The 22,724-nt window shown below is 42.1% G+C and overlaps 1 protein-coding gene across 2 annotated transcripts in view; it reads left to right on the top strand.

The window, feature by feature from the left end:
• The window catches only part of LOC308078593 (rho guanine nucleotide exchange factor 28-like), an 82,423-nt gene extending 60,814 nt beyond the window's left edge, over positions 1–21,609 (top strand). For both annotated transcript variants that reach the window (XM_080419822.1, XM_080419821.1), the window contains exons 32-37: positions 285–478; positions 2,879–2,926; positions 4,676–4,867; positions 6,138–6,458; positions 11,921–12,170; positions 18,495–21,609. In XM_080419822.1, the coding sequence (XP_080275948.1) occupies positions 285–478; positions 2,879–2,926; positions 4,676–4,867; positions 6,138–6,458; positions 11,921–12,170; positions 18,495–18,682 (1,193 nt within the window). In that variant the 3' untranslated portion in view covers positions 18,683–21,609. The remainder of the gene's footprint in view (positions 1–284; positions 479–2,878; positions 2,927–4,675; positions 4,868–6,137; positions 6,459–11,920; positions 12,171–18,494) is intronic.
• The last annotated feature ends 1,115 nt before the right edge of the window (positions 21,610–22,724 follow it).

Here is a 22,724-nt window from a genome sequence, read left to right as displayed (position 1 = left end):
CGGCAACTCAGAAGGCCCTGTCACCCCAGGTTCGTTTCTTTGTCTTGGGGATGTCAAGGAGGTTGGCATCACCCGACCCGAGGGAGCACAGAAGTGGCAAAAAATGCCGACCTGCAAGATCACATCGCGCGTGCGCGCACACACACACACACACACACACACACACACACACACACACACACACACACACACACACACACACACACACACACACACACAGACACACAGACACACAGACACAGACACACACACATTAATGTCTCTTGTCCTCTCTCTCTCTCCAGCTGACAGCCTGCGAGCCACGCTGCGCTCCGGCGGTTGTTCAAAGGGTGGATGTGACTCCTCCCACACGGAGAGCAGGGTCCCCGTGACACCGTCACACGATGATGACACGTCACCCGCGGACCCCCGCGATGACCCCGCTCTGCTGTCCCTCACTCACTGTCAACAAGGAGACCCCAATAGCATTCACCTCACGGTATAGCATAATATATTATATTATAATATAGCAGCCATTCTCAACCGCTTTCATTTCAAAGGACCCCCAGTTTGATAATGCATTACGGAGGACCCCCCATTTGATAGGATGTTTATCTCTGGGACCCCCAATCTAGACTGTAAAATCCTCTGTGTTTATTTAACTCTGAGAGTGTACAAATGTTAGCAAATGTTCCATTTGTACACTCTCTCAGAGTTACAGACCTACTGTATAAATCATTTAGCTGGGGACCCCCTGAAACCCCCTCAAGGACCCCTGGGGGTCCATGGACCCGACTTTGAGAACCTCTGTGTATGGATAAAAAGATAAATAAGTATCTAATAGTATCCTATCGAAGTGTCCTTGAGCAAAGACACTTAACCCCCTAAGCGCTCCGCCCACGCCCCTCTGTCGGTTAGCCATCAGCCGGGTTGAGATGACATTTAATTTCCCCCGCGGGAGCAAGTAGGTCAATACTATTATTATAAGATGACACAATTCACCGTGGATGGGCAGGTTTCTGAACTGTCCACAGCCCTCCACTGAGACACAGAGTGAGTCATCTTATAATGAACATTAGTCTGTGGTGGAAAAGATACAATTTTTTTTTACTTAAGATGGGGGGGTCCACGGACAAATGCATATCATTTAAGGTGGTCCTTGACATGAAAAAAGCAACATTTAGGATTTAGAAGACATTTGTAGAATCCACAGAAGCAAAGATTTGAGTTAAAAATGTTTGCTTTAAAAAAACATAAAGATTTGCAAAGATTTTCACAATTTTATAAATAAATAAATAGCAGATCTACAAGCTTGTAGCGAGGCACTCGGTGCCGCGCTATGAGCTTGTATATCTGCTATTTTTGAATAGCCCAAAGAATCCACAAGTTTCCTAGGGCATTGTGGCCATCACTTCCTGTCGATTTGATCAGGAATCGGGGATCAAATCGACAGGAAGTGATGCCCACAATGCCCTAGGAAACTTGTGGATAAAATAATGGTTATAGCAACAAAAAAAATCTAAAATGACACAGTATGCGTTCCCGGCTTGAATGGGTTAACAGTAAAAGTATCAATACTGCAGTGAAGAAATACTCTGTTACAAGTAAAAGTACCTACCAATTATACAAAGATGAGGTTGAAAATTGGGCGAAGTCCTCCTTTTAATAATCACGTCTTCATACGGGCCGTGTCATCACCTGCTGTAACCTCTTTCCATTTCTACCCAGAAGTGAGTCTCAATACCGGCAATACAGTTTGTGTGAATAATTTAGAGTAATAATTTAGAATGACATTTCAGTCTTAATGCGATGAATTAAAGATGAGCTCATGATAAAGGCAGAAGTCCATTAACCCATTCAATCCGGGCGATCCGGTCATTTTATATTTCTTTGGCAATTCAAAAAGCTCAGAGCTTGTAGATCTGCTATTTTTGAAAAATCTTGAAAATTTGTGCAAATCTTAGAATATATTATTTTTAAAGCGAACATTTGTTACTCAAATCTTTGCTGCTGCGGGTCCCTGGAACAAAATATTTTGAGATGGGGGTCCGCGTCCAAATACATATCTAAAAATATTTTCTAAATCCTAACAGTATGTTGCTATATCAGTGGTGCTCCAACTTCTCCATGTCAAGGACCGCCAAATGTATTTCGCCGCGGACCCCCATCTAAAAAATATGTTGTTCCAGGGACCCCCCAGAAGCACAGATCGGAGTTAAAAATGTTTGCTTTAAAAACATGTTTGCTTGAATAGCCAAAGAAATCTTAAAATGACACGGATGCGTTCCCGGTCTTAATGGATTAAGTTCTCCTGGGTGTTTTTCTGCCATTAAAAATTGATATGAACGGAGAGTTATTACAGTTTCCATGCCGCAGTGTGTGCTGCCGGCGGCAGATTTTACGGTGACCTGCAGTAAAGAGCGGATAATCGTTGCTGTCGGGCAGAAACCTTGCATCTCCATATTTCAACCTTTTTTATGTTTCTTCCCCACCGTAAATGAATGCCCTTCTGTACGTCGCTGTACTACAGTGTCATGCAAAAGTGCATTTTTTTGCACGGTTAAGTTACAATCCACCAGTAGTTCCTGTGTTGAACAAGGTGTGAAAACAAACGCAGTCTAATCTCATCTAATCCAGCCTGAAGGTGGCACACATGTTGCACAATCACACACAAACGTTTAGCTTGAGTTAAACGTTTGAGGTTCCTCCTGAGAGGAACCAAGGATTAACCTGTGACTAAAGACTTTTGAAACCATGTAATCATCAGATGAAAGACTCAGTAACCCAGCTAATCTATGTCTGTACCGTGCATGCGTGCGTGCGTGTGTGTGTGTGTGTGTGTGTGTGTGTGTGTGTGTGTGTGTGTGTGTGTGTGTGTGTGTGTGTTATCTGTCAACAGGTGGCTCAGAGTGTCCAAAGCCTGACGCAGTTACTTTATAGTCTACAGGTGAGTAACTCACGATCTTATGACTTACCACTCATCTTTTCCATATTCTTGTAGGCCTATGTGTTATAGTTACTCGTATGATTGGACCTTACAACGGGTAGTCACTGGTACCAGATGTTTGGAGGCATTAATTTCAGTTGTATCCATGTGTGTATGTTGATCAGAAGTGTGATTCACAGACCCTCCATAAGCATAAATGACCATACTTGCTAACCTATAGTAGCACGTACTGTATTCCAAAAACCAGCCGTATGCAAATCATCTGTGGAAATGACATGCTGCCAGTTTGTTTACAGTACATTATGTAATTACATTTGGAAACAGGTGATACCCTATTCTGCCCTGCCGTGTGCTGGGGTTGCCTTGAAATACGGAATCGTCCCTTATTTGGAAATGACATGTCCCTCATCGAACTGATAAGGGACACACTTTGTTCATTATTTTTGGGAATCAATCAATGACACATATCTTACAAGTTCAAACAGCTCACATACAGTATATCTTTTTCTGGGCGTTTTCAGGTTGTTGGCAACCCTGCGACGTGTCACCAAAACGTGCCAACTCGGACGTAATGATAATGAAAGAGTCATCATTATGTCTAATTCATTAATTACTTTGTTTCACACGACACAGTATCGCTTGCTGAAAGTGACTGACTGATTTTCACACACGCATGCATCGGAATTGACTTCATTTTCACATCACAGGTTTACAGGTTAAAAAAAGTGGTTGAAATTCGTTTTTTGTGCAAGTTCCATCGTTTTTTTATTTCCAGAAAGGAGAAAGAGCTAGGGGGGGACAGGGGAAGCAGGGGGAGAAAAGAAGAAAAGACAAATCAACAAAAGATATCTACATATAGCATATCCATCTGGTACAGTATGTACATGAGGCATAATAGACATAAATAAAGACATAATGTGCATCAACATAGCAGCAGGTAATACAGTACATTACATTATATTAGACATTAGGGTGGAAAATCATAACATCAATGAAACGCACCCATGCGCTCGCTCGCACATGCACACACACACACACGCACACGCACACGCACACGCACACGCACACGCACACGCACACGCACTTATGTCCTGCACTGAGTGACTCATTGAAATTCCAAACAAACAAGCCTGTTTGCGCGGTGAGAACAAATGGATTCTTTTTTTAGTTCCATCCCCAGGTTGCTTATTGTGTTCCAGCTCAGCTTCAGTAAACACAGCTCAATCAGTAGCCTTAATCATCTGTATTGTCTGAAGCCGTACTGTATAGCAATGAGCTGCTGCAGAGACTATAACACACCTATCATTGTCTTCCTGAGAGACCTGAGACACATTTCTTTTCATCTCACTGCATATAGCGTCACTGTCGGGGAGAAACCTTGTATCTCAATATGTCATCTTTTAATGTTTGTCTATTAACTCATTCACTGCCAAAGCCGATTTTGACGGCTTTTTTTTCCCAAAGGCCCAGGCTGACAAGGACGACTTTTACGACTTTTTGTGTTTTTAACAGTTTTTTAACTTTTGTGCGCGGCACGAAATGACGTGCTGTGAGCTTGTATATCTGCTATTTTTTAACTGCCAAATTTAGCTGCGGATCCCCTATGAAACCCCACCAAGGACCGCTGGGGGTCCACCAGGCTGTGGTCCCTGTATACTGTTAAGAACCAGCGTGTTGTGCCACAGATCCATTTGCAACGTGCCCTCAGTGTGTCTCATGTCCTTCTCTGTCCTCTTGTCCGTCCTCCAGGCAGCGGTGACCATTCAGGACACCTGCTACGAGGTCCAACGGGTCCTCGTCCAGGAGAGCGAGCGCGGCCCGAGGCCACACCCCCCCTGCGCGTGGCGCAGCGCCCTGCAGGAGCAGGAGAAACAGCGGAACCAGGAGAAGCAGCGCGAGGAGGTGGCGAGCGTCCACCGCCTCAAAGGGCGCCTCCATCAGGCAAGGAGGATCAACCACTTTAGACCAGAGCGGTTCCCAAACTTCTTCATGTCAAGGACATGTATTTGGCTGCGGGACCCCCCCATCTCAAAAATGTTTTGTGCCAGGGACCCCCAGAAGTAAAGATTTGAGTTAAAAATGTATACAAAAATATATATATTCAAAGATTTGTGCAAATTTTCACGATTTTTCAAAAATAGCAGATCTAAAAGCTTGTATATCTGAAGTATACAATAATGGTCAAAGTGGTTCAAATGATTGTGAGGCTATAATGTTTTTTAATCTATATTCAAAGATTTGCACAAATGTAGAACATTTTTCAAAAACGGCAGATCTACAAGCTATGAGCTTGGTTTTTGCTCTATTTTTCTATAGCCAAAGTATAACATATGTTTAGAGTGGTTCAAATGATTGTGACGCTATATTAAAAACATTTGCTGCTATTTTCAGCGAAAGTTCCCCCCTAGAAAAGGGATGCTAGGGCTCAAGTGGTAAAATGTCTCAGGGTGCCACGACTGATTTCAGTCATTTTAGAAGATTAAAGAGTATTAGAACTGGGTCAAACTAGAACTACATGTTCAGCAGCATCTTCCATAAAACCTCTAATGGTCTCGGATGTGCTCAAATCAAAGGTTAAAGCCTCAATCTGGGATTTCTTCAATACCTAAACCAGTGGTTCTCAAACTTTTTCATGGCAAGGACCCCCAAAATCATATTTCCCACTTGCCCCCCCCACCCCTCTTCTTCCTCCCCCCTCTTCTTTCTATGGAAATAACGTTGCGATGGGAACGATGTACAAAAACGAATTTCACCCACTTTTTTACCTTGTAAACCTGTGATGTGACAATAAACCTGATTCTGATATGTATTTGGCTACCGTCCCCCATCTCATATTTTGTGACAGGGACCCCCAGAATTAAGGATTTGAGTAAAACATTTTGGCTTCAAAAAATATATATATATTCAAAGATTTGCGCAAATATTTGCAATTAAAAAAAATTTGCAGATCTACAAGCTCATAGCGCGGCACTCGGTGCCGCGCTATGAGCTTGTATATCTGCTATTTTTGAATAGCCACAGTATAACGTAATATGGTTAAAGTGGTTAAAATGGTTGTTACGCTAATTTAGTAACTAATTGTAACTGATTGGTCCCCGGACCCCACTTTGAGAACCAATGCCCTAAACACATAATTCTACATATTGTGCTAATGGTAATTTCCCCCACGGGATCAATAAAGGTCTATCTGTATCTACCTATCTATCTACAGGAGAGGCAGCGCTGGGAGAAGGAGAGCCAGGCCAGGACCAACCAGCAGAGGGAGCAAGAGAGCCAGCTGGAGGAGAGGGAGAGGCAGTGCCACCTGGAGGCGGAGAAGCTGCGGCGCGACAAGGAGGAGCTGGAGGAGCAGATGGAGGAGTACCAGCTGAGCCTGGAGAGGCTCCGGGAGGGCCAGAGGAGCGTGGAGAAGGAGCGCCACAGGCTGGACACCCAGCAGAGGCTGCTCCAGAGCTGGAGACACAGCCGCCAGAGGAGCCTGCCCTCCGGCCACGTGGCTCCGGCCATGGTCATACCTCTGGATGGCCAGCAGGTGGGGTTATGATGGAGGAGGAGCAGTGTGTTTCTGACAAGCAGGAGTTCGGAATGTATTGGCTAGAGCAGTGGTTCACATTTATTTCAAAGACCCCCATAACCCTGAGAGTGTACAAATGGGTCCATTTGGTCCCATTTGTACACTCTCAGAGTTACAGACCTGTAAGTGTCCATTTGGAGCCCTCTCAAGGAACCCTTAACTAATTTACTGCCAGAATAAATGAATCATCCACTGCCAGCGATTTTCTCGATTTTCTTACTTCAAGTAGTCACAGAATATTTACCTCCAGTATAATCGATCCCCTGATCGTTGCTAACCACAGGGGGTTTCATTGTGCTTCCGCGATATAAAAAAGTCGTCGCGACCCCGTTCACTTGTTATAGGCCGTTGAAAATAGCGTGTCATCAAAAATTCATAGTAAAACACAGGCGGCGAGATACACGATTTCCCAAATACGTTAACCAGGAAGTGAATGGAGCAATACATCTTGGGATCACATGATCTCCTGGTTCTGCGTGCATCTGCGAATGAAATGGTCACTCATGTGTTAGTGAAGAGCGCCATCTAGTGGATACACCAACAAAAAAAAGTTGTCAAAGTCGTCCTTGGCAGTGAATGAGTTAAGGGTCCCTGGACCCCACTTTGAGAACCACTGGGCTAGAGATACACGATTAATTGGTCATCATATCAGTATCGATATACCACACCTTTTTAAAAGTTCTGTGGATGTACTGTTTATGTTTCAGCGTTATCTAAATACCCTTTTATGAGTATTATTTAGGTACGATGGATGTAGTGCGTACAGTATTACTGCATGTGTGCACCATCCAGGGACATAGATGTAGTATTGTATGAACTAGGGGCATGCATGCTATCGTAACACCCAAGATTAGAACCTTTGTTGGTCTGTAGGGTGAAATCCAAACATATACCGCTTAGTCCAAGAGGGAGGGAGGTATTTAGGATTTTGGGCTTCAATTTTACAAAACTGTTGCAGAGAGCAGTTGCAGCAGTCTGAATTACCCCGTTGTAGGTCAGTGAAATTCATTCAACCTGTCAAATCGCAAACAAAAAGTTTTAACTTCATCAGAGGACATTGTTGTTCACATCATCCTACTTTTATTACATGTTCTCTCTCTACGCCTTGACTTGTCTGTCACCGTCTATCACTGTCCAGTCAATCGGTCGCAGCCTGGGTGTGGAAGGGGATATATTAGACATTTGAGCAGAAACTTTTTGTGTGTTGTCGTAAATGAATGCCCTACTTGATCATACTACAGCGTCACACAATAAAGTAGCAGGTCTGGAAGCTCGAAACGCGCCGCATGCAAAGCGACGCGTTTCGAGCTCGTAGATCTACTTGCTACTTTTCAATTTGAATCCTGAAAAGGACATAATGAGGTTTCCAACCCGACAGTGGCGATATATTAGACATTTGGGCTTCAGGCTGAGCTACTGCGCTACATTATATCTTGGTATACTGTGTGGTTCTTATTGAGATAGCCTTTCTCATGCAGACAGAGGCCGGTCTAGCAGCCTGAGGCGTATAGCGGCCCATTCATTTCCACAGAGAGCAGCTTAATACATGCTTGATATATGACCTGTGGTAATGAGAGTCATTACACCCTCCTACGTCTCTGCGGCTCCGCAACTCCACTCGCTAATAAACAACTTAACGATTGATGATGATTAAACCTCTGCGGAAAGTAGAAAAATACATAAATTAAAGAAATCAGACAAAATAATTAAAAGCCAGAGCCAATGCGGTCGCAGAAAACCCAATCGATCGTTTTCCAAAATAGCTTCAGTGATTCATACAGACACTTTGTTTGAAAAGGGGAGTAAAATCCTGAGTATTAATGTAACTCTAAAGAGAGGGTACAAATGGAACCAAAAAGGGTCTGACGCTTTTAATGTGTCAGGGCCCTTACGGGTCCATTTGGTTCCATTTTCACCCTCTCGGGGTTAAATAAACGTGTGGATTTTGCAGTGTTAGGGTTCAGCAGGTGTGTCTGTCCCCCAGAAGAACATTAGAACACAGACGAATGAGGAGGGTCACCTTACATGATTCTGTGTCCCCATCATTAATTTACTCCCCTGACCAGGCGTTCATACATTCTGACATTCATTCTGCTGACATTTCCATGGGCTTCATTCATTTTGATCCATCTGTTTGAGTGAATTAACAAATAAGTACAAGTAGAGATGGGTAGCAACCAGATACTTGTACCCAGTTACATTTACTTAAGTAACGTTTTGTATAAGTTGTACTTGTTAGAGTAGTTTTTATACCATATTTGTGAAGAAGGAAATGTTACGTTTACTTCTTTAGATTTGTGCCAAATGTAAAGAAGGGTGTCATTTGGGGTCCCAGGGGATCCCCTAGAGTTCGCATTTAACCTCAAATACTCTTCCTTTATTCAGATTTTCTCCACCTTTTGCAGATTAATCTAGAGACCCTGAGTCTCAATCCATTGTAGATTTTCGAAACATTTTGGAAAAAATATGAACAATTTCGAATACATTTTATAAAGAATTAACAACACAAATCTTTGCTTATGGGGTTTCTACAAAAACCTTTTCAGATGGGGGTCCGTGCTCTCTACCCTCCTGGGCTGACCGGGGCATGAGGGCTTGAAGCAATGAGATGTGTGTGTGTGTGTGTGTGTGTGTGTGTGTGTGTGTGTGTGTGTGTGTGTGTGTGTGTGTGTGTGTGTGTGTGTGTGTGTGTGTGTGTGTGTGTGTGTGTGTGTGTGTGTGTGTGTGTGTGTGTGTGTGTGTGTGTGTGTGTGTGTGTGTGTGTGTGTGTGTGTGTGTGTGGCTGTTAATGTTTAGCCTGAGGCTGCAGGTCAGGGGGTCACAGACAGATCAGGTGACATACACACCATCCTCTCAGCTCCTCTAATTAGCTCTGCTGAGCTCCATTGCTACGATGTGTGTGTACTTATATTACCATGCATGTGAGCACCTTAATGTTCCCACAACTATAGTAGAATTTGAGACTTTGTGAGGACCATTATACGTTTTTTTCCATGTTAAAATAAAAGACACACATAGCCACATACAAAGAAAGAAAGAAAAACTGCAGTACAACAAAACAAACCCTAACCCACCCTTCCCCCCCCCATGCCCTGAGGGGAGTAGAATAGGTTAGCTGTCCTCACTAGTATGGTAATACAAACGGGTGGTGTGTAAGGCTGGGGGATGTTGATGTAGAGAGGAGGGGGTTTGAGGTGAAGGAGAACAAGCAGGTTCTTACAGAGGAGGACAGGCAGGAGGTGTTATTTTAGGGTGGGGGAATTGAACTCACAACCCTGACCCTCAACATCAGACGTTCACACCTCGAGGCTTTAAATGAACCACTTCAGCCCTATAATTAACAATATTCATCATCGTACTGTGAGCTTGTAGATCTGCTATTTTAGAACATTTAGAATTGTATTTTGTTGTTTTTATTAATTTTTTTATTGTCTATAATGACATTGCCAAAATTGGGAAGCCAGGTTGAACACACACACACACACACACACACACACACACACACACACACACACACACACACACACACACACACACACACACACGCGCGCGATGGTAACGATGTACAAAAACGAATTTCACCCACTTTTTTACCTTGTAAATGTGTGATGTGACAATAAAACTGATTCTGATTCTGATTAATATTACAGTGAATGTTAGAAGATTATAGGGACCAAGCAGTTCAAAGATCAACCAGTAGGGGTCAGCAGTGACAAGACTACACACTAGAAATCACAGAATTGGCATGAGGACTAAACTGGGAGAAAAGGGGGAACAATTGGGGTAAAAAAAAAATGTTGTTCTCTGGATTAAAGTGAATGTCGTTTTTTGTTTAACCAGGGCAATGCCAACTGCTGTGTAATTCATTTGTTATATCAATGATGGCAATGATTTGCCCGTAGCTTTAATTTATTCACCAGGACAATGAGAAAAAAGCATTTAACACTTTAACCCATTAAAATCGAGAAAGCATCTGTCGTTTTAGATAGTTAAAAGAAATGCAGATATACAAGCTCGCAGCGCGCTACGAGCTTGTACATCTGATATTTTTTTTACATTTTAGAAAAAATCGTGAACATGTGAGAACAACTGATTCAGAAGGCATTTGTAGAATCTGCCTCAGGTCTTACCACGTGAACCCTAGCGTCCCTATTCTGGGGCAAACATTTCACAGAGCTTGTAGATCTGCTATTTTTGGCAACGATATTTAGCGTAGAGAACCGAAAACAGGAGGGGGCCTAGTACAGAGCCCTGGGGGGACTCCTGTCAGCTAAGTACAGGCGTTTAAGTGGTTAATAGATTAACATTACTGTCAACAAGGAACTCCCCGTGGTGTAATAACTGTATAGTCCCAACGGGATTCCCTGTGTGTGTGTATGTGTGTGTGTGTGCCCGTGTTTACGTGCGTGCGCCCCACACACACACACACATGTTCACACACACATACATGTATATGCACGCACACACATCATTGGATTCATAATCCCATTCCCCCCGGGTATGCACCAGAACTAAAAGACTGAAAAACTGCTTATTTTTAAGAACTATCACAGCATTGATGGACTCAAGCACGCACTCACACACACACACACACACACACGACAAAACTTCACTTTGCTCAAGTGCAATATGGGCTCTTGGTCAAGTGCAATGGTTGGTTTAGTTGTTGTCTAACTTCTTACTTTAGATATATTGTATGTATTATGGATGACCGTATCTTTTGACAACACATTTTTATGACTTGTGACAACACTCAGCCTGAATTTTCATTTCGTTTCACTCCATTATTCAGCCTGAAAGCCCTCCTTGAGTGCAGCCGTTTTTCTGAGATGCGGGCGTGGCCAAAGCGGGACTCTTTGGGCGATTTGGTTCATACTGGGTTATCCTGACATGACTTATGACGAACCTAACATTCCATATTCCATAATGCTGCTGTATTTGCATGATGATGCTGCTGTGAACGTACTAAACCAGGGGTCTTCAACCTTTTCAGGCCAAGGACCCCCTAGCTGAGAGAGAGATAAAGCAGGGACCCCCTACTCTATATAGTATAAAATTGTGTTTCAGATTATTTTCATTTTTTTACTTAGTCTGCCCTTTTTTCCCTCTACACCTATAGCCTCTTTGCCAAAAATAGCAGATCTACAAGCTAGCCAATCTACCAGATCTACAAAATAGCCAATCTAAAAGCTCGAGCTTGTAGATCGGCCATTTTTGGCTAAAGTTCTCCTCAGAAAAGGGGATGCTAGGTAGGGTTCAGAGTGGTTAAGGTAAAAAAAAAGAAATATCACACAAAGATTTGGCGGACCCCCTGTAGTAGCTCTGAGGACCCCCTAGGGGTCCCGGACCCCCTGTTGAAGACCCCTGCACTAAACAAAATTCTCATCATATCTCCTCTTCATTTGCACCAATCGCATCAGGACTCGGTGACAGGCGGGCGTTCTGACGACGGCTCCGTGTTTGTGAACGAGGCTGCGTTCGCCGCCAGCACCGCCCTGAACAACCGTCATCACCTGCACCACACAGGAAGTGACCCCGCCGCCGCGCACAACAGCCTCAACACTCTGCTGGCCAGGTCCAACCACCGGGGGGGGCACTGTTCTGCAGAAGCCCAGGGATGGACGGCAAGGACGACGGGCTTCCTCTGCACAGCTACTGGAGCGCTGGGAGGTGAGACCAACAACACCCAATCAAAATATCTCTTATTATCTGATTTTATTAACTCATTGACTGCCACTGACGAGTGCACCCGCCAGTTGGCCCGAGGGGGGCGGGATTAATGGACTGTGACATCAAAGTCCACGGGCTAATCACAGCACTTTTCTGAGCCTAATTATTCAGAAAACCCCAGAGCACAGAAAATCCACTGAATGTTCAAAGTTCAGTTTTTTCTGGGTGTAATTGAGGTCAGAACCCCCCCCCCCCCTCCCCAACAAAACAGAACAAACAAAACAGTTTTCTGAAAAATCGATGTTGCTGTCGGGCAGAAACCTCTTATCGCCATATTTTAACTTTTTGTGTTTGAGACACGTTGTGAGCTGATAGATTGTATTTGTTTTTATGTGCACGCACACATGGTATTTGTTACACACGCACACAAACACACACACACACACACACACACACACACACACACACACACACACACACACACACGCACACATCATTATAAGCAAAAAATGTACAGAGATTTGCTCAGTTGTGAGCTCGTACTGTACATCGGCTATTTCCGCCATCCGCCGCGTGACTGAGTATTAGCCAAAGGGCTTTAAGAGGTTAATCAGTGTCCAGTGACATCCCAACAGCTCCACAGTGCCTCCACACAGGCCCCATGCACACCAAAGAACAGACAATCAATGGGCCTCCCCATCTATTGACCCGGTGGGGGGTGTGGGTGGGTGGAGGGGGGGTTTGACACCAGTGTGTGAATCACCGCTCACAGGTTGATGGCCGCCTGATTGGAACGATCGATCCGGGAAAATCTTTACAAAACTCATTACAGAACCACTTGTCATCACAGCCGTAAAAAGGAGGAAAGTGGAATCGGAGACGCAATAACGCACAATATGAATCTTTTATTGCATCTTTCTTGTATAGCAGTTCGTTCTCAAACTTTTTCATGTCAAGGACCCCCTAAAATTATATGTATTTGACCACGGACCACCATCTCAAAATATCTTTCCAGGGACCACCCCCAGAAGCAAAGATTTGAGTTAAAACGGTTGGCTTTAAAAAAATATATATATATATTCAAAGATTTGTATTCAACATTTTTGAATAGCCAAAGTATATAATAATGGTTAATGTGGTTAAAATGATTGCGACACTATATTAACATATTTAGCTGGGTACCCCCTAGGTACCCTGCCAAGGACCCCCTGGGGGTCCCCGGACCCCACTTTGAGAACCTATGTTGTATACTATATTGTCTGTATTGCAGGTTTCCATACGTATTCATACTCACACTTATGCTAGAGATGTTGCATGACTGAACATTTATGAATTAATCGGATTATTCTACTGCAGTGGTTTTAACGTTTTCATTTAAAGGACCCCCAAATTAATACGTATTTTGGCTGTGGACCCCTCGTCCGAAGATGTAACAACTCCCATATGGGACCCCCCATACAAGAAAATGGTTTAGAAAATAGCAGATATACAAGCTCAAAACGTGTCGCATCACGGCTCATTGTGAACTTGTAGATCGGCTATTTTGAATAGCAAAAAAAAGGGAAATTATTTTTCATAGAATCGAATAGATCTGTCCAGGGACCCTCAGGGTTCCTTGAGGGGGATTCCAAATAGACTCTTACAATGTCTGCAACTCTGAGAGTGCACAGATTGAACCAAATGGACCCGGTCCCATTTGTGCACTCTCAGAGTTACGTGGGTTCCTTGAAAACAAAAAGGTTTGAGAACCGCTGGAATAGGATCGTTCAAATCAAAGGGTATCACACATAAATAAGCTCTTCAGATAATCCTCCAGAACTTTGGATCGGCTCAGCTGATCAATAATCAATCAAAAAATGATTCTATTTGGCCCGGACGGTTGGCGTAACCGTCTGGGCACCTAGGCTGGTAATCCAGCCTGACAGTGTGTTGCGGGTTCGACTCGTGATCCCGACGGCCTTTGCTGCGTGTCACTCCCCATCTCTCACTCCATTTCCTGTCAGCCTACCTATCAATACAGCTGTCCTATCAATACAGGCATAAAAGCCAAAAAATAACAAAAAAAAAGATACCATTCACCATCCTTTGACCTGAGGCGATTCTTAAAAATGTTTTCTAAATCCTAGTAAGTAAAAAAATATTCCAGTAAAAAAAGTAAAAAAAAAAAAAAAAGAAATGTTTTCTTTAAAAAAAAAATAGCAGATCTACAAGCTCATAGCGCGGCACTCGGTGCCGCACTATGAGCTTGTATATCTGCTATTTTTGAATAGCCAAAGAAATCTAAAGTGACACAGATGCGTTCCAGGTCTTAAAAGGTTAAAATAACAGCAGCCTGAAAGCCGAGAACGGAAGCTGTCCATCTGTCCGTCATTTCCGTTGACGGAAATATCTTTAAAAATATCTTTAAAATATATTTTTGAAGTTTCATTTCTGCTAGCAGCAAGCTATATATGCGTAATGCGTCAGCTATTTAGATTCACTGTAGGACAAATTTATGCGACTGCTTCCGTTGCACATTCAACGTTCACTGCGTGACGGAAGCATTTGAAGATTGTCCACAGTCTGGTCGCGAGAGACTACAAGGCTTGTAGATCTGCTATCTTCACAGAATAGCGACCTAGGGTTCATGTGGTTATCTCTATGTGGAACATGCATGCTGCTGTGTTGTTTCCCAGTGATAAAGGCAACACAATCTCTCTCTCTGTGTTTTATTGATCGGCTTATTAACCTTTCTTGCTTATTGACCACATGAGAGCCCCCAGTGAAACCCCAGTCACTTGTTAAACAGACTGAGGGTCTATCCTTTGCCCCTATGCGTTAAAATCCTCAGTGTTCATTTAACTCTGAGAGGTGTACAAATGTAACCAAACGACCTCTCTAATAAAAAAAAAAGGATAAATTAACACTATAGATTTTACTGTGTATATGTATATAAGAAGGTGCATTCTGCCTACAAAGGTTTTTTTTTTTTCTTGGTCCCAAGAGGATCAACAATGCAACTCTTTCCTTTTTTATTTGAATCCTGAAAAGTAACGGTTTTGGACATGATGAGGTTTCCACCGCACCCAACAGCAACAAAGTATTCTGTGCACCGTTTCTGATACATAGCAGAGATACAGGATGCCAGACATGAAAACCACAGATGGTCACAGTTTATTTTATATATAAGTTATATTTTCTATGAGGCACTTAAGTTCTTAGTGAGACTGACGATGATGATGCATTCATACTTACAGTACATAAAATGTTACCTATTACATTATGGGTAAATGTAACAGAACACCTGTGTAACCACATACTGCAAGATTAAGCATATCTTATACTTTGCTCTATGATGGTGTCGCTTAAAAATAGCAAACAAAGCGGGTCTATAAGCTCAATGCGTCACATCGTGATGCATTGTGAGCTTGTAGGTATGCATTTTCTTGCCAGTTTTCAAACTAGTTTTCTTTCATTTATTTAGCCATTTTAGTTTTTAGGATAGGGTAAGTGATTTTGTCTTTGTTTTTTGTTAAACTAAGTGTTAAATAGCTATATTGTGACAGGAATTGTTGCTATATAGAGTGTTTGTTCAGTAATGTGGGTCTCTCCAGCTCTTTGGTAAAATATAAAATGCATTTCCAGGTCAGGATACCAATTTCATCCAATCAGGAGAGAGAACCCATACCGGATAAACAAGTAAGAATTGGAGATGATGACACAGGGAAATTATCAATTGGAACTGGCGCAATGAAGCTGATGAATGGGTTCTCTCTCTCCTGATTGGATGAAATTTGCAACCCACCTGAAAATGTATTTTCTGTCCATTAAAGAGCTGGAGAGACGGGAGGAGAGAGAGACCCCTGTTACTGAACAAACACTCTATATAGCAATTATTACCATCAGAATAATTTAACTTTTTAACAAAATACGTTTTGTTTTAATAAAAAAATATATCACTTATATATATACCCTACCTTTAATAATATAATGACAGGTCCAAAGTAGGGCCCCCAGGGTGAAAGTGGTTAAAGTGTCAATTTCTGTCAAAGGGAGTAACAAGTGAGACTTTGTCCCCTGGTGATTCCCCCCTGTCTCATCTGTCAGAGCCCCTCCCCTCTCCTCCCGGTGCCTATAGCATCGTTAGTTAACGAGGCTACTCTCCAACAAAGAGCTGCTGTCTAATTAATCAAAGACAAGACACATTCCTACAGGAGCACAATGAAGGCCATTTATAGTCCCATGACATACATTATACCAGCAGCCACCACGGTGCACCTGCGTCTAAGGTTAGAGAGCACGCACGCACGCACGCACACACACACACGCACAGGCACAAACACACACACGCGCACACGCACAGGCACAGGCACAAACACACACACATACACAGACACCGCATGCACAAACGCACACATAAGGGCGCACGCACGCACGCAGTGCTGGAAAGTAACCGAGTATGTTTACCCAAGTAAGTACTGTATTTAACCCATTAAAACCTGAGGCTGATTCAAAAAATTTCTTCTAAAATCCTAACAGTTTTCTGAAAAAAAAAGAAGGTATGTTGCTATATATCAGTGGTGCTCAAACTTTTTCATGTCAAGGACCCCCAAAATGATATGTATTTGGCCGCGGTCCCCCATCTCAAAATATTTTGTTCCAGGGACCCCCAGAAGCAAAGATTTGAGTTAAAAATGTTCACGTTTTTTCAAAAATGGCAGATCTACAAGATCATAGCGTGAAACTATATATATTGCGCTATAGCGCTATATATATATTGTATATCTGCTATTTTTGAATAGCTAAAATATAAAATAATGGTTAAAGTGGTTAAAATGACACGGATGCTTTCTCGGTTTTAACGGGTTAAGTACAATTTTGAGGTACTTTTACTTTACTGGAGTATTTTTCAGTACTTTATACTTCTACTTCACTACATCACAGGGGCACGCAAACAGAGTGCACACACACACACACACACACACACACACACACACACACACACACACACACACACACACACACACTGTCTCTTCTTTCCACGGGTCACGTCTGAGTGAGCAGGTGTCATTGTATCCTGTTGCCTGGTTTATACCTGGTTGCGCACCGTGTCGCGCACCGAAAATAGCAGATCTCCAAGCTCGCACCGCGTGGCAGCACGACACATTGTGAGAGCTTGTAGATCTGCTATTCCGCACGCAACTAAGTTTTTGAGGAAGACGGAAAAATAAACATTAAAACATTGTGTTTTGGTCTTACAAATTATACTAATTAAGGCTCCGTTCCATTTAGTGTAGCACAGTGGTTCTCAAACTTTTACATTTCAAGGACACCCATAACTCTTGAGAGTGTACAAATGGAACCAGTGGTGTGTTCTACCGTTATACGCTGTATACGCCGAATACAGTCCAGATTTTTTTGGGAAAAAGCGTATACAGTCTAATAACTAATTTCATCCATTGAAAACGCGAGAGCGTATACCCACGACCACGCGCATCGTATCGTAACGTATACCCTCCGAAAAAACCTAGAACACACCACTGAATGGAACCAAATGCACCCGTACACAACCCGTCAGTGGCCATTTGGAACATCTTCACGGAACCGTGAGGGTACCTGGACCACACTTTGAGACCCACTGGTGTAGCAGAGTGTTTCCAGTGAGCCAACACGCACAATATCAGCACCCTGACTCTGTTTGACCAGAATGGAACAGAGCCCTCATTAGTGTAACGGGTAAGACCTGTGAAGGAAAGTAAGGAAGAGGCCCAATTTCTTAAAGGTCCGTACACACCGGGGAGCGTTTATTAACCCATTCAATCCGGGAACGCATCTGTGTCAACTGTGTCATTTTAGATTTCTTTGGCTATTCAAAAATAGCAGATATACAAGCTCATAGCGCAGCACCGAGTGCCGCGCTATGAGCTTGTAGATCTGCTATTCTTGACAATTCAAAAAAGAAATTGTACAAATCTTTGAATATATATATATTTTTAAAGCAAACATTTTTAACTCAAATCTTTGCTTCTGGGGGGTCCATTGAACAAAATATTTTACAAATGTTCGCTTTAAAAAAATATGTATTCAAAGATTTGCACAAATTTTCAACAACAGCAGATTCGCTATTCAAAAATAGCAGATCTACAAGCTCACAGCGCGTCACTTTGTGCTGCGCTGTGAATAATCTTTTTAGGGGGGTCCCTGCCACAAAACCTGTTCAGATGGGGGGGGGTGGGGGGGGGTCAGCTGCCAAATACATATCAATTTGGGGGGGTCCTTGGCACAGGAAACTTTTTTTTTTTACAGTACAATATGAGTCTACTTGTGATTTTGTGGTCGTCACAGATCCGGACATCCACAGCGCCATGAGGCGGGCCTCATCGTCGCCGGCGGCGACAGCAGCAGCAGCTGACCAAAACCCCGGGCCCCCCCACCACTGCCGGGACCCCCGACTGGACCTCTCTGTGCTGGTGTCCATGGAAACAGAGTTTGGGGAGGAGGAGAGCCAGGAGGAGAACATCGTGTTCCTCTGAAGGTGGAAAAGAGACAATGGGAAAGGTAGCTGCCTGCTGCCTCCTCACAGCTTCGTTGAGTCTGATTTATAATAGCCGATCTACAAGCTCAGAGCGCGACGTGTTGGCGAACGCGCTCTGAGCTTGTCGATTGGCTAATTTCCCGGCATGTGACACTGTGGTATGATGGAGCATAGATTACCCAGTGGTGGAAAAAGTACTCAATTTTTGTTTTACTTCAGTAAAAGTATCGATACTGTAATGTAGGAATACTACATTTGTAAAAGTCCGGAATTCAAAATGTAGTTAAGTAAATTACAAGTACAAAAGTATTGGTATCAAAATGTATTTAAGGTACCAAAAGTAGAAAGTACTCATTATGCAGAATGTCCCATTTCACAAGTTTTCAACTGTAATAAAATGTATTAAAAGCTCACAATGCGTGGCATGGCAACACATTGTGAGCTTGTAGATCGGCTATTTACAAAGCGCCAAAATGTACATAGGGCTGAAGTGGGTAATGTATGTTTTGTAATAATAATCCAAATCTACAAAGTAACTAGTAACTAAAGTGTTCAAATAATTGTAGTGGAGTAAAAGTATAATATTTGCCTCTGAGATGTAGTGGAGTAGAAGTAAATTTAAATAATCCAGTAAAGTAAAAAAATACCTCAAAATGTACTTAAGTACTGTACATGAGTAAATGTACTTAGTTACTTTACACCACTGTAGATTACAGGAGCACTTTCACCCATTTTTAAACCAATCTTCATATAATGGTCCTTCAATTGTATAGAGATAAGAGGGGTTGAAAATGGGCGAAGTGCTCCTTTAAGCATAAATCAAAGCATTATCACTGTCCTTCGAAGGCAACGGTTTGTACTAGAAGACTGAGAGACTGCTAGGCTTCCATGGCAACATAATACGTCATAAACTTGAACACCTTTGCAGCTCATGCAGGAGCACGCACAGCCCTCTTTGTTTACATCCATAAAAAGAATAATCAAAACACAATTTTTAACGGCCAGCCACAGTTACCGACCAGGACATAATAACACTGATCTCCCTTCAAAATGGTTTAGTACATTCTGAGAAAATAGGCGAACATCCGGGAAAAAAAATGCAGATTGGTTATTTTCTGCTAACAGTGGTGTAGACGGGGACAAAAGGAGGGGACCGAGAATAGACCCCTGTGGGACCCCGATCGAGGAAGTACAGTATATTGTATAGGGTTTTAAGTTGTTAATAACGAGCTAGCTGCTGCTGCTGCTACAGTAGCTTTCGTTGCAAGATTAAATGTTTAAATTCATTTCAAATTCAAAAACAGATCAAATTGCGGATCAACAAGCTCAAAAGCGTTTCGAGCTTGCAGATCTGCTATTTTTTAATGCTTTTGTGTGGAGCTGTAGTATGATCCAGTAGGGCATTCATTTATGAAATATAAAAACACAAAAAGTTAAAATATGGAGATACATGTAAGAGGTTTCTGCCCGACAGCAATGAAATGGTGGACACAATACTCAACCCCAGTACTTATAATACAACCCCAGTACTTGAGTCAAAGTATAGATACTCCTGGTAAGATATTATTCAAACTAGTGTAAGTTGCTCTCTCAAAAAAAGTACTCAATAGTAGAGTATATGCTTTTTAAAATACTAAAAAAAATGTTTACATTGCTGTATTGATTTTTTTTTTTTTTTGTTATTTGAAAAATTTAATATCAGTGATAGTGAAAAAAAGTGTACAAGTACGGGTCCATTTTGTTATTTGTACACTCTCTCGGAGTCACAAACGGATAAATTAACACTGAACACTGGATGCGATGATTGAATTCTGTCTGCCTGTAAAACATTTGTTTTCATTCAGTTTTTATGTTATTTCCATTTAATTTCATTACATTTTTGGCTGTTATTTGTGCATATCGTCGCTGTTGGGCAGAAACCTCTATATTCCAACTTTTTGTGTTTTCTCGTAAATTAATGAGCTACTTGATCATACTACAGCGTCACACAAAAGTAGCCGAGCTTGTAGATCTGCTACTTTTGCCATATTTAAATTTGAATCCAGAAATGTAACAGTTTTGGACATAACTGTGTGAGGTTTCCAACCCCCAACAGAGACGATATCGTGTAGGTGGTCTGTCGGACCATTCTTTTCCACAACAGCGTTCCCACGACCTATCTGTACTGTACATGGGGGAATTATCGTGGTGAATTGATCATATAAATCAAACCAAAATTAAATCATAATTTGCTGTTTTCATGTCATGTCAATGTTTGATGTAGAATTGATGCAATAGTTTTTATCGTCACTGTTTTGTACCCATGACGTTCAGTCAGCTGATCATTCTTGTGACATGTGTTCATGCAAGTACTCATAACTATAATGCTAATAATTAATTAAGTATTGCACTTATATTAAAGGGTTGTACATAATATGTTTTTTTGTTAAAAAAATATATATATATAAAAGTTGATTGTTAAAATGTTAAAGCTCTATATTCTGATGAGTGTTTGTTCAGTAACGGGTGTCTTCCTGTCTAACCAGCTCTTTAGTAAACAGAACATTATATTTTTAGTGTCGGAATCCTGATTTATAGAGGGAGAACCACACAGAGATGCAGCTGTAGTGTTCCAGTTTCCGATGTTGTCCGCTCATTTCTCTGTGTCATCACTTCCCATTTCACTTTGTTTATCCTGTAATCCTGTGTGAGTTCTCTCTACCCCAGTTATCCCAACTTGAACATTTATTTTCTGTTTCCTAAAGAGCTGGAGAGGAAAAAAGTTAACTTAGGGCACGGCCCCACCGCAGTTTTATTTTACCTCTGGGGCGGAATCTGCCAATGCTTTGTCAATGCGTGGATTCTTGGAAAAAATCTGCAAGACCATGCATTTGCATTGACAAAGAGAGGTAAAATAAAAGTGAGGTGGGGCCGTGCCCTTACACTCCCTTTTAATGGGTTAATTCAGTGGTTCTCAAAGTAATTTATTTTCATTTGTTTTTACCCCCTTTTTCTCCCCAATTTTCGTTACGCCAATTAATTCCTCCCCACACACATTTCTGTGTGCGTTGTCACTGCTGTTGTATCCTACTGACTCGCCCAACGCTCCCTGCTGACCAGTGGTGAAAGAAGTACTCAAATGTTTTACTTGAGTAAAAGTACAAAAGTATTGCCATAAAAATATACTTAAAAGTACCAAAAGTAAAGGTACTCATTATGCAGAATGTCCTATTTCGCAAGTTTCCAAATGTATAAAGTCCTTTTGAAAATAGCAGATGTACAAGCTCACAACGTGTTGTGAGCTTGTAGATCAGCTATTTGCAAATAGCCAAAGTATATAGGGTTGAAGTGGTTAATGTATGTTTTGTAATAATAATCTAAATCCAAGTAAGAGTAAAAGTACAATATTTGCCTCTGAGATGTAGCGGAGTAGAAGTGAAAGTAGAAATAGTGGAAATATTTGATTATAATATTTACTATAACAGTAAAAATACATCAAAATTTTACTTAAGTTCAGTACTTGAGTAAATGTACCTAGTTACTTTCCACCACTGCTGACAGCCAGGTGCCACCCATAGCCCGTATAGGACTACATGCAGTGACATCACCCTCCCTGCTCGTCTTCCCTCCCTCCAACACGGGCCAGTTGTGTTCCTATAGATGCTCGTCAAAGCCGGACGCACCGCACGGTAGATTCGAACCCCAAAACTCTGTGGTTATTATTATTACTTTGAGAACCACTGTGAATAATTAGTATCTCTCTTGAGCAGTTTCATTTCTTCCTTAAAGATGTTCTCATGCCAATGATTTGAAACCCGATTTATGCTTAGTTAAAGAAAAGCAGATCTACAAGCTCACAGCGCGTCACATCGACACACGTTGTGAGCTTGTGGATCTGCTATTTTCGGTGCGCAGCGTACTGTGCGTCCAAGTATAAATCAGGCATTGTCTCTTGTTAAAAGATGAATGATACTCCACTTTGGTTAACATCGTCGTGTTATTTTGTTATACTTTCTAGCAGCTGATGTACAGTAGGAGCTCTGTTGTTGTTCTGGAATGAT

Source organism: Gymnoscopelus braueri (assembly GCF_963280865.1).
Source record: "Gymnoscopelus braueri genome assembly, chromosome: 22".
In the NCBI taxonomy this organism is placed as follows: Eukaryota; Metazoa; Chordata; class Actinopteri; order Myctophiformes; family Myctophidae; genus Gymnoscopelus; species Gymnoscopelus braueri.
The sequence above is the reverse complement of the archived record's forward strand: the minus strand, read 5'-3'. Positions and strand labels throughout refer to the sequence as shown.